General features: G+C 48.4%; 1 protein-coding gene across 1 annotated transcript in view; it reads right to left on the bottom strand.

The window, feature by feature from the left end:
• Window positions 1-12143, bottom strand: part of GABBR2 (gamma-aminobutyric acid type B receptor subunit 2) — a 330217-nt gene that overhangs the window by 228164 nt on the left and 89910 nt on the right. The window contains exon 2 of the mRNA XM_053922306.1: window positions 2129-2266. Coding sequence (XP_053778281.1) covers window positions 2129-2266 — 138 coding nt within the window. The remainder of the gene's footprint in view (window positions 1-2128; window positions 2267-12143) is intronic.

Raw genomic sequence — 12143 nt, 5'->3', positions numbered from 1 at the left:
GAGTGTTCAACCTGGGGAGGACATGCGATGGGGAAGGGGTGACAATAACCATGAAACCAGAAACACACAGTGCTTACGATGTGCCAGCTATAATCTCTTTTTAATCACTTAATCCATACGGCCACCCTGTGAGGTCAGTCCTCTTGGGACCCTGACTAAATTTTGGGGTGAGGGACTGAGGCTCCTAGTGACAGCTTGGAGTGGTGCACAGGGTGGGTAGAGAGCTCCTTGGCATCCAGGAAAGAAAGCTCAGGTACAGAGAAGGGAAGTGACTTGGCCAGGGTCTCACGGCTTTTGACAGGCACCGCAGGGCCAGAAGCCGGGCTCGCAGGGCACACGGAGTGGTGCTGGCTCCCGTGATGTGGTTAGGTTTGCACTCAACCACGCATGACTCACTGCTGCCCAAACCCACACACTCCCACCTCCCGCTTTTGCACACCCAGCTTCCTCTGCCAGCAGCGCTCTCCTCCGTGTCTCCAGCTGTCCAACACCCTCTCCTCCTTCACAGCCAGCTCAGCAGCACTTCCCTCAGAAGCCTTCCTTGTCCCTGGGCTGAGTGGGCGGCCCTCCCTCCTCACACCTCTGCCATGGCTGGTCCCACCTCCTCTCCACTCCCAGCACCCGAAGCACACAGGGCCAGACCCAGAGGTCTTCAGGCAATTCAAGCAAGCAGAGCGAAGCCAGATCCCCCTGTGGTCCAGCTCCTGCCCGCCTCTGCATTCTCACTCTCACCCCCTGACAACCCACCCGCCATGCTCCAGCCCCACTGTCCTCTTTTCTGTTCCCCGAACACGCCAGGTTCTTCCCATCACAGGCTGTCTGCATGGGCCGCTCCACCCATAAAAAGGGTGCTCTGCACCCAGCCAGTTCTTTCTCACCCTTCAGGCCTCAGCTCAAATGCCACCTGCTCCACGAAGGCTTTTCTGCCTGCCCCAAGGCAGTCCCGGTTTACCTCCTTGCCCAGCCCATTTTCCTTGCCATAGTCTGACCTCAGGGGCCAGACTGCCTGAGTGTAAACCGTGGCTCAATGACTTATGAGCTGTGGGCCTGGGGACAGGTTACTTAGCTGTTGTGGACTTCAGCTTCCTTATCTATAAAATGGAATGACAACACTACCTACAGAACAGAGCAGTTATAAGGGTTAAATGAGTTCATACATACAAGCGCTCAGAACAGTGTCTGCTATGTAGTAAGCAGGACATCTGTATTACGCAAGTGTTAACTCAGGATTATCACTCGTTTAGTTGCTTACTGCCTGCCTCCCTCCTAGAATGTAAGCTCCAAAGGGGTAGAGACTGTCTAGCACTACGCCCTGTTTAGCACTATATCCCCAGTGCCTACCAAAATGCTAGGCACACAGAAAGTTGCCCATTATGTTTGTTGGGTGGAAGGATGGATGGGGGAGGCAAAGAACTGACACATGCGCATGGGCAACCACTCATCCCAGGGGGTCACAGCTTTCTACCCTCCGCCATCGCACTCCAAAGGACAGCTAGCTAGCACTGGTGAGTTTTGCCTACAACAGACCACACACTCCCTGGTGGAACTTTTGGCTGAATATAACATTTGCCAGTGTGAAGAGTAAATAATTGGCCAGGAGCCCCAGGAAAGGCTTAACTGAGGAGAAAGGCAGCCTTAGTGGACAGGAGAATTTCAGTGGGGAGGAGAGGTTTGATTGGGAACAGATGAAGGACCATGCGGTGAAGGGAGAAGAGAGAGCAGGGTTCTGAGGCTTGAGAGTCCAGGGTGCGTCTGGGGACAGGTGAGCTGTCTAGAGGGGCTGAGGCATGGAGTATGTGGCAGGGACAGGAGATGACACAGGACAGGCTGTCTGCCTGGCTGGAATTTGATGGCCCTGAGAGTTAGGCTAGGGAGTCACTGAAAGATTTCAAACACAGAGAGGTGGTGTTGGGGCTATCCTGTAGATACCCGCTGTGGTGGCCATGCCAGGGTGACCAGCAGGTCAGGCCGGCAGGTGGGGGCAGCGGGAAGCTGTGCAATCACAGGAAGGGATGGGCCAGGGCCTAAATCAGGCAACTTGGAAACCACGCTGGGCAAGGAATCATTCTTGCAAAAGACTGGTGGCCATTCAGGACAGTCCCCCAACCGAAGGTGGCTTGGAACTTACCTGAACCAGGTTCCAGCCTTGGAGGGACTCTGCGATGATGGACGTAACGGATGGACAGACGCCCCCAAACACCATCAAGTGGTTCGGCCCGTACTTTATTGCGTCATAGAAGGCTTTCAGTCCTTTCGCATTATCACACTGGGGAGCAACACACAGAAAGAGAAGCCGGAATTAGAAACAGCTTTCCCCAGGGGCAAGAGCCCAACAGTGGATTCACACAAACAGACGTGCCTCGTGAGAAGCCTTCTGGGCCTCATCGGCGGGGCCTCTCATTAAGCCAGCCCTCGGCCTGTGCTGTAAGCTCCATGAAGCATGATCTTGGCAACCCCTCCACCCCATCCTGGTTCCCAAATGCCTCACAGTAGGGTCTCCCCTTCCATGGTCATTTAAACTTAGGATGGTTATTGTCAAAAAAGCGGAAAATAACAAATGTTGGCGAGGACATGGAGAAACTGGAACCCTTGTGTACTGCTGGTGGGAATGCACAATGATGCAGCTGCTGCAGAAAGCAGGCTGGCCGTCCCTCCAATGGTTAAGCAGAATTACTACATGACCCAGCATTTCACCGCTAGGCCCATAACCCAAAAGACAGAAAGCGAGAACGCCAATAGATGTTCATGCGCCGTGTTCACAGCAGCCAGAGGGCGGACACAACTGCAGTGTTTGTTCATCGACGAGGAGCGGGTAACCAGCCCGTGGTGGATCCACACAGGGGACCAGTACTCAGCCTTGACAACTAAGGAAACTCTGATACATGTTACAACACAGATGAACCTTGAGGACATTATGTTAAGTGAATACGCCAGATGCAGGAGGAAAACACTGTGTGATTCCACTTGCAGGAGGTGCCTAGAGTCGTCAGATTCGCCGACACAGAACAGGAATGGCGGCTGCTGGGGGGGCGGGGGGAGGGGAGTCGGTGTTCGCTGATACAGCGTCAGCGTGGGTGACTGAAACGCTGGACAGGGGTGGTGGTGACGGCGGCAGCACTGCAGTGTGCATGCTCTGAAGCCCCCTGAACTGTACGTACACCTAAACACGGTCGAGATGGGGTATTTTATATTATGTGTATTTTAATCACAATAAAAAAAAGGAGGAGGAGGAGGAGGAGGAAGAGAAGGAGATTAATCCAAAGGGAGGACCTAGTTCCCCCGACACCTGCCAAAGGTGGCTCTGTGTGAGCCCAGGGCTGGGTGCTCAGGGACCAAAGGTCGGACGCGGCCCCTGCCGAGGAGAGTGCCTTTGGGACAGGAAAACTGACCACGACAGCAGACCCTGCAGATCTACCATGGACACGACTGAGGAGCAAGGCCCGCGGAGGCTGGCAGTCAGTACGGCTGGCTTCCCACCTCCCCACCGCCAGCGCTCTCATGGAGCCACATGGTCAGCTCTCCCCTGGACAGACACTGGCTACTCACTGGGCTTCTCGCTCCCCGTGGGGCCCCGTTCAGCCCACTCACCACCTACCAGTCTGAGGGCCTTTGTGAAACGTAAAGTAGTCCTTCTTACTCCCCTGCTTCCCATGCACTTAAAACCCAAACTCTTAACAGAATACAATTCCCAGAAGCTTAGAAACGCCACTCTCAGGAAAATCAATAGTGGGTGCATGCCGCCCTTTTACTTAACTCATGAATAAGGGAATCTGCAGGATGACAAAGTGGAGTCAAAAGAAAATGTAAGAGACAGGGATTTTTACAGTGAATGGAAAAATAAGAAGGAAGATAAAATTGCTAAGTTAGATATAAAACTGGTTACTGTCTTACAGGGCAACAAAACTATAACCTTTAGGACAGACAAGCATAATTGAAAACCAGTACATTGTACCAGTTTTAGAGAAGTGTAAGATGTCTGGGCTTTAAATTCCCCCAGCCAGATGCCCCTCGGGCAGGGCTGTTGCAAAATGCTCCAAGTGTTTGGCTGTCTGTATAATCACTTTGTATTATTTACAAGTTTGGAACGATATTCTTAACCCTCCTTTTCATGATGGATGTGAGAAGCCACAAGGCCCTGCCTTCGTCCCACTGTCCCACTCTGACCTGGCCCCCCATCTCCCCCGCCCCCTGGCCCTGCTGCCCCCACTTGCTCAGTACAGCCCCACGGTCTCCTTTTTGTTCCTTGAAATCGAAAGCAATTTCCTTCCTGCCCCTGGGCCTTTGCACTTGCTGTTTTCTCCAGGAATAATATTCACTTGGTTCTCCACAGAACTGACTGTTTTTTATCATTCAGGTCTCAGCATGGCTGTTACCTCCTCAGCGAAGCTGTTACGATCCCCTCTTCCCTAGATGGTCCCTGCTCCCAGTCACTTACTAAAAGCCGCCCTCCGTATTGCCCTAACGTGGTTCCGAACGTTATTTGAAATCATCTTTTCTATTTTTGTGTGTGCCTGTTGATGGGCTGGCCTCTCAGCTAGGATGTGAGGCCCCTGAGGACAAGGATGGTTATGGAGCTTTCACTGCTGTCTCCCCGGAGCTTGGACGGGGCCTCAGGCCGGACTTGGGAAGGAATCTGTTGACTGCCCGAAGGAGCAGCTCTGATGTTCTCCCTGCAGAGACTTCCTCCCCTCTCCTACTTCCGTCTCTCTCCTGACTTTGGTCTTACTCTCCATTCTCTGTCCTCCTCTTTCTTTCTGTTCCCCCTCCCCTCCCTTAAGTGACCATAATGTGAGACCAGAGTGGGTTAGCATTCGTTGCTCCTTCCCTGTTTATTTGAGATGCAGGACTGTGACCCAGGGTGGGTGCTGAAAGGGATACAAAAATGAGCCTGATTCACTTCCTGGCCTCAGGGGGTTCACCGTCTGGTAGAGGCAGTGAGACAGGGACACCGGTGGCCACGTCACAAGGCCAACAGCGCTCAGTGCTGGGGGCAGGCCGGTCCAGGCTGTGGGCACCACCCAGGGGAACCAGGGAGGGCTCTGGGGGTGGAGCGCTTGAGGCTGAGGGTCGAGGGCAAAGTGGCCTGGGTTGAGGCTAACCAGGCAGTTTGGGTTGTAGCCTACCACAATTCAAGAAAGAATTCCATTTTTTAAGTTTTGATTTAATTTTTTCATTGGCCAACTTATTACTTTTTTTTTTTTTTGTCAAGAAAGAAAGAGAGAATAAGGACAGGACAGAAACACAGGAAGGGAGGGAGAGAGAGGAAGGGAGGGAGGGAGGAAGAAAGGTTAATTTGCTGGTTCTTGGGCCGTCTAGTAATTGTCCTTGTTGCTGATTGAGAGCGACACGCCCCACCCTCAGCAGAGCACTGGGCAGGTACTACCCAGCAGTTCGTGTTTTAATTGTTTCTATCATGATTTACTGAATCACTTCCCGTTTTAATACATTCTGGTAATGATTTTAGCTTGTTTTCTAAACTGTAGCTAATGACAATGATAATACAGTACCACAAGATTTATAATCAAAGTTGCATTAAAATAATATTAGCAACAATGAACTAATTAATACTTGTTTGCTCAGCAAACATTTCCCCAGCACCCAGCCTGTGTGTGATTCTGTATCAAGGATGATGCCCTGGCTTTTCACAAATAGACAACTTCTGCACGTGTCAATGCAAAAACCCGAGAATATTTGATAACCAGTGTAGTATCTGAGCTGGAAGAATCTTCCAATGTTCAAAAATGTTTACCTGACTCAGTCTTCTCCAGGCTGGGTGTAGAGGGGAGAATTCTGGCCCCCATACACTTCGCCCCTTGGCCTCACTCTCCTGAATGTGTTGTGTTACATGGCAGAGGAACTTCATAGATGTAATTAAGGTTACAAACAGCTGACCTGCAAGTATTATCCAGGCAGCCCAATGTCATCCCAGCAGCCCTGAAAGCAGAGATCTCTCCTGGCTGGGGGCAGAGGGGAAACAGGCATGCAAAGCGTGAGATCGACTCGATGGGCTTTTGTTGGCTTGAAGATGCAGGGAGACACGTGGCAAAGAAATGGGAACCTCAGTCCCACAACTGCAAGAAACCAAATTCTGCCAACAGGCTGAAGGAGTCGCGCCTCGGGATTAAGAGCCCAGCCTAGCTCACCTTGACTTCGACCTTGTTTCCTGAGCAGAGGACCCAGCAGGGTCACACAGTGCCTGAACTTCTGCCCAACGACTGTGAGACAATACCCAGGTGTGGTTTAGCCCACCCAGTTGAGGTAATCTGTTACAGCAGCCATAGGCAACTCACACAGCAAAGTAAAATCAGAAAAATAAGAATGACCTCTTCCTTCAAGTTAAATGTAGTTCATATAAAGAACTCTCCTAATTTATAGAGATCTTTCAAGGTGTGTATGGTGTTAAAATGGTTTTCTCCTTTAAATTACAGACAGTAGGGAGATTTTGTTTTTAACGTCCTAATGTGACCAAAGGAAAAGGTTTCCGCTCCGTGCAAGCTCCTGTTCCATGACCACACTACCCAGCCCTTCCCTGTGGCCTTCGCTGCTCTGTGAAAGGCAAACGTGTGTGGGCTTCGCTAATCCCGCCAGCCCGGCGCCCTCATTTTCAGATGCAGATGCTGAAGACTTGCTCTCAGTGTGAAGGGACTTGTCCACTGTCATCTCAGGACTGGGGGAGGGATTTCGGGATTTCCGGTTGAGTGCTTTCTCCGTAACCTAGAGAATGCAGCTCAGTGGGCAGAGGAAGGTTAAAGCTAGCAGTGTTCTAGAAAGGACCATTCTCCCCAGCATGACGCTGGCAGCCCAGGCGTCCTCCTGATCAGCCAGCCCCCCTGAGCTGAGGCAGGAGAAACAACCTACTGGGCACTAAGCTCGCTTCCTTGGCTCCCCCAGAGAGCACTTGCACTGTGAATAACAAAATAAACATCTCATGGACAGGTCTGTCCCATTTGCAATGCTACCTCCCTCATCTTTCTTTCCAACACTGGATCTCCCTACCTGACGTGATTAGTGTCCCAGATAGATGGACTTCCCTGATCAAAGCTGAGCCTTTGTAGCTAGACCCGCTTGGGTGTTTTCAAAGTGCTGCATTGTCCTGATATGCCAACGTTGCAGGTTCGATCCCTGGTCAGGGTACATATAAGCAAGAAGCAGCCAATGAATGCATAAATAAGTGGAATAGCAAATTGATGTTTTTCTCTCTCCCTTCCTCTCTATCTCTAAAATCAATAAATAAAAATTGGAAAAAAGAAAATAAAAACAAAAGTGCTGCGCAGGACCCCAGGACCCAGCAGAGACATTCTGAGGCCAGCGAAAGGGGCTCTGGGCTCCTCGCCTTCACGTCAGCCAGCAGCTCTCCTTAACATCTATTCGCTATACAGTATCAAGCTTCCACAAAATACTTAATTTGAAAACAGGATTTTATTGCTAGTAGCAAAAATAAAAAAAAGAAAAAAGAAAACCATGAAGGAGATAACCCCAAAGGTTCCTGCCTGTGTATGACTCTTGTCTTTGGCCTCAAGAAAGGAAGGTGAGTCCTGGCTGGTGAGGCTCAGTGGATTGAGCACCAGCCTGTGAACCGAAAGGTCACCGGTTCGATTCCCAGTCAGGGTGCATGCCTAGGTTGTGGGCCAGATCCTCGGTTGGGGGGTCTGTGAGAGGCAACGAATCTCTCACACAATGATGTTTCTCTCCCTATCTCTTCCCCTCCCCTCCCCTCTCTCTAAAAATAAATAAATACAATTGTTTAAAAAAGAAGAAGAAGAAGAAGGGCAGGCAAGCCTCCTGCAGGTGAGGCTGGTTGAGCCAGTCACCTGAGCACACACAGGACTGGCCACCCACTCACTGAAAGTTAATGTCAGTTACACGTCAGTTACATGTCAGTTTGCCTGATGGTCAGTTCACCAAATCACTGGGGAACTTCCCTGAGTTGGAGTTTCCCCAGGGATTTCTTGCAGACCTTTCACATGGCCATTTCACAAGAATTTGTCATTTTGGCTCAGGTAAAAGTTAATCTCCCCTGTATTTCATGTTTCAGTCCTTCCTAAACGCTGCACTTGGAGATGTTCCCCTAATGCCTGTTTATTATCATCCTCTTCTTTTGGACCAGTCCCTGCCTGAGCCAGGAAAAATGCTGAAGCATTTCTCTCCCCCATTTACGGTGTCTGTCAGGCAGCTCTCAGTGAGCTCACTGGGCAAAACCATCATTCTGAGAAATGCAGTTTGGCTTTTGATAAATTGCTCTCCGAGGCCCTATAAGGGGGTTCTCGTGTCCTGGGAGACAGCTATGGGCTTTATCATGTCTACTCACTTCCCCCCTGACTTTCCCCCACAACAGATTCACCCCCACTCAACTCTAGAGGGTATTCTGACAGTCGGCATGGCTGTAACTGACCGGCAGATGGGGGAGGGGGGAGGGGGAATTCTATGACGGTTCGTATTCTCATGTAATAGTTCAAAGTTTAATGACCAGCCACAGCCTCTGACCTACACTTGTGCCACTTGGACATGGGCTCTGGCACACAGTAGGCCCTCAGTAACTGTTGCTTCCCCTCCCTCCCTTCTTCTCACCAGTATTTTTCCCCTTTGCCTTTCATTGACTCCTCATCTGCAGCAGCTCCTGGTCACTACCTCCAAACTCCTTCCCACAGTCTCATTTCCAGTGGTTCTCCCTTCCCTAGGAGGACAGACTTGTCACAGAGAAGTCACAAGTGGCACACAGAGGCTCTTTAGATTCAGCACCTATAAATGGGAATAGATCTAAAAGCCATGAAAATCAGTTTTTAAATGAAAAAATTGGGACTCTAGAATAAAATCCATTTTCATTTAAATCCCATTTTTAAAGATTAGAATACTTTTTTGACTTAAAAATTTCAAAGAAAATGTTACTAAGAGTTAAGATGCAAAAATGCCAAGAAAATGTCAGAGTTAATAACAACCAATTTGAAACTGGGAATTACTCCATGCAGAATTTCAGAACTGAAGGAGAATTTAAAAGCTAACATGTCCAACTTGCCCCCAATACAATGTCCCCGCTGTGCATCCTACTCCGGGAGAAGCCAGCAGCTGCTTCCATCCCTCAGGTGGCAGGGGTCTCACTCCCTCCCCAATCCATCACTGGCCAGCTCCGCCTCTTAGAAAGTTCTTGTGTGGGTCTCGAAATCACCCTTCCTTTTGCATTCCCTGTTCTAATTCTGAGCAGAGAGGTCAGCAAACGTTTCCCCTAAAGGGCCAGACGGCAAATATTTTAGGCTTTGTGGGCCTTGCAACTTCTCAACCCGCTGTAGCATAAAGCAGCCAAAGACAATACATAAACCAATGAATGTGGCTACACTCCAATAAAATTTTATTGACGAAAACAGGCAGTAGCCGGATTTGGGCCATGGGCCATAGTTTGCCTATGCCTGCTCTGGAACCTCCTAGAACACTTAGCATCCCCCATTCCCACGGGAGCACTGCATATACCTGAACTCAGTCAGTTTAACTCCAAAAGATGTCTTGTTGGCTGACAAATGGTTCTCCAGCTAAGGGTAGCTCTTCCTTCTAACCATCCCTGTGCAATATGGCTTCACACCCTTCTCATCTGTGGGCTCTTCTCTGGAAAGCCTCCAAGGACTGATATTTCTAGGACAAACCCCCAAATATCTCCATCTGCTCGGCACAGAACATGAACTAACATGTATTGGGCACTCACTGTGTGTCAGTCAGTCAAGGTACATAGGACTTCACATAAATTACCCTATCCATGCCTCACAACCTTATTACAGGGTAGTGCCATTATTATTTCCATTTTCGAGGTAAGGAAACTGAGGTTCAGAGAACTTAAATACTTGCCCAAGGTAACTTGGATATAAGGATTCAATCCCAGGTAATGTCACTTCAGAGTATTGTTTTATTCTATTTTATTTAAAATTTTTTTAATCCTCCCCTGAGGATATGTTTTTATTGATTTTAGAGAGAGAAGACGGGGGAGAAGGAGGTTGGGAGGGGGAGCGGAGAGAGATCGATGTGAGAGAGAAACAGCGATCAGTTGCCTCTCACGTGCACCCCAACCAGGGGTCAAACCTGCAACCTAGGTGTGTGCCCTGGTGGGGGGTCGAACCCTCAACCTTTGCATGCATGTGATGACCCTCCGACCAACTGAGCCCCCCGGCCAGGGCAGTACTGTTTTATTTTAAATAAGAATTTGTTCTTATGAAATATTTCCCTCATAGAAAAGAACCTACCATATACATATAATGGTATATGAAAATGGTAATAGGAACGGCAGGATACTCAGCACCCAGTTTGTGTGGCAGTCCCTGGGTGCTCACCCTACACACACCCCTCCTTCACCCAGAGGGGACCCCTAGGCTGAATTTTGTGTTTATCCTTCCTTGCTTCTATTGCTTTATTACATGTATGTTTCTTAAATACTCTGTTTTTAAATGTATACACAAGTAGACTCTTGCTGTGTTCTTTCCCCGAAATTTGCCTCTGTGGCTTCACATTATGTTTGTGAGATTTCTGTTGCCGAATACATGAACAGTTCACTCCTTTTCATGGCTGTGTAGTATTCCGCCATATAAATATGTCACAGCTTTGTTGCCGTTGCTGTTGTTGTTCATCCCCCTGTTGAAGGACCCTTGGGTAGTGGCCTGTGTTGTGTTTGGTTACCGCTGTAGGCCAGACGGCTGAACGTATCTATGCGTGCAGCCCAGCACAGGGCAGAGCTTCTCCACGGTGCAAACCCGGACACAGAGTCGCTGAATCACAAGGCTTCCCTGCACTTTCTCAAAGTGGTTTTGCCTATTTATCCTCCCACCGGCAGTGTTTGAGCAATCCCACTGTTCCACATCCTTACAACTTCAATTTTTGCCATTCTCGTGGGCATTTGATACATCATCTCGCTTTCCATGGTCTTGATTGTAAAGGAGGATGAGCTATCTGTTCACATGTTTATAAGCCATTTGTGTTTACTCTTTGGGACTGGTGACTTTGCCCGTTTTTCTATGGCGTTGTCTTTTCCTTATTGGTTTGTTTGGCGCACACCCAGCCACCATGCTAACCTGACTGGAATGACCACCTCCTGCATTCTGAGCATAGACCTCTATTAATGTAGCCTCAGCCTGCGGTCCTTCTATTCGGTAACCACTTCCCGCAGAGCGTACTGTCAGTGAACACTACCAAACCGGCACGTATAACCTTTCCTGGGAAGGCAAAAGAAAACCCTTCTCGATGATAAAATTCAGCCAAGCAAAAGAGGGATCAAAATGTAGACCCGAGGCATGGAGGGCTTGTGATAAAAAGGAGGGATTCTGGGCACTGGACCTACTCCATATGAAACAACCTGCAACGGGAAGATAATGTCACATAAAATCCAGGAGGCGGAGGGAGGAACAGGAGTTGTAAAATTGCTAATTTCCTCTTCTTCCACTGAAGGACTTGAATCGATACCATCTAAAATTGAAAACTGGAGTTTAAAAGCCAGGACTCTAACCTCACTGCTTTTCATAATCTTTTATTACCCTTAATATACTTTAGAAACAAATATTGTCTGTAGAGAAGGCAAAATTGCTTGATGTTGAGCAGGGCCTTCTGCTTTACATTTCTTTGTTTTCTCCTGTTGCAATCAAATAAGTAAAACTTAACACCGACTTCCAGCAGCGTGTAGTAATGACCTCCTTTTACAAAGTTACTTCTGTCCATCTCTCTATCTACATAGATAGGACAAAACTATCTGGAATAAGAGTCGTCTAATGTTAATGATGGTGAGATTTTGAGGGTCTTTTTTCACTCTTTATACCTCTTTATTTTACTTAAATTTTTTTAAAGCACACATTCCTTTTATAAAGACAGAAAGTCATTTTTAAACTGGTAGGCTTTTCTCAACCATTTATCTCCCTTTTTCTGTTCTTCTGTGGTTTACTTTCTGAGCCAAAGAACAGGAACTTAACATTTATTATGGCTAAATCATAAAAATTAGCCTAGCACATTAGCCAACTGGATGAAACACACACTGTGTTGTTCTTCCATTGAAATGAATTCATTCAAGCATCTTCTAGGCATCTACTAAGTCCCTGTGATGTATGCAAATTCCTGGAACAGAGGAGATACTCAAGAAACATTTACCGACAAATTAAATTTGGAAATCAGAAGAGTAATAA

The sequence above is a fragment of the Desmodus rotundus genome, chromosome 1, assembly GCF_022682495.2.
Source record: "Desmodus rotundus isolate HL8 chromosome 1, HLdesRot8A.1, whole genome shotgun sequence".
NCBI lineage: Eukaryota > Metazoa > Chordata > Mammalia > Chiroptera > Phyllostomidae > Desmodus > Desmodus rotundus.
Note: the sequence above shows the minus strand (reverse complement) of the source record. Positions and strands in the feature narration are given on the sequence as shown.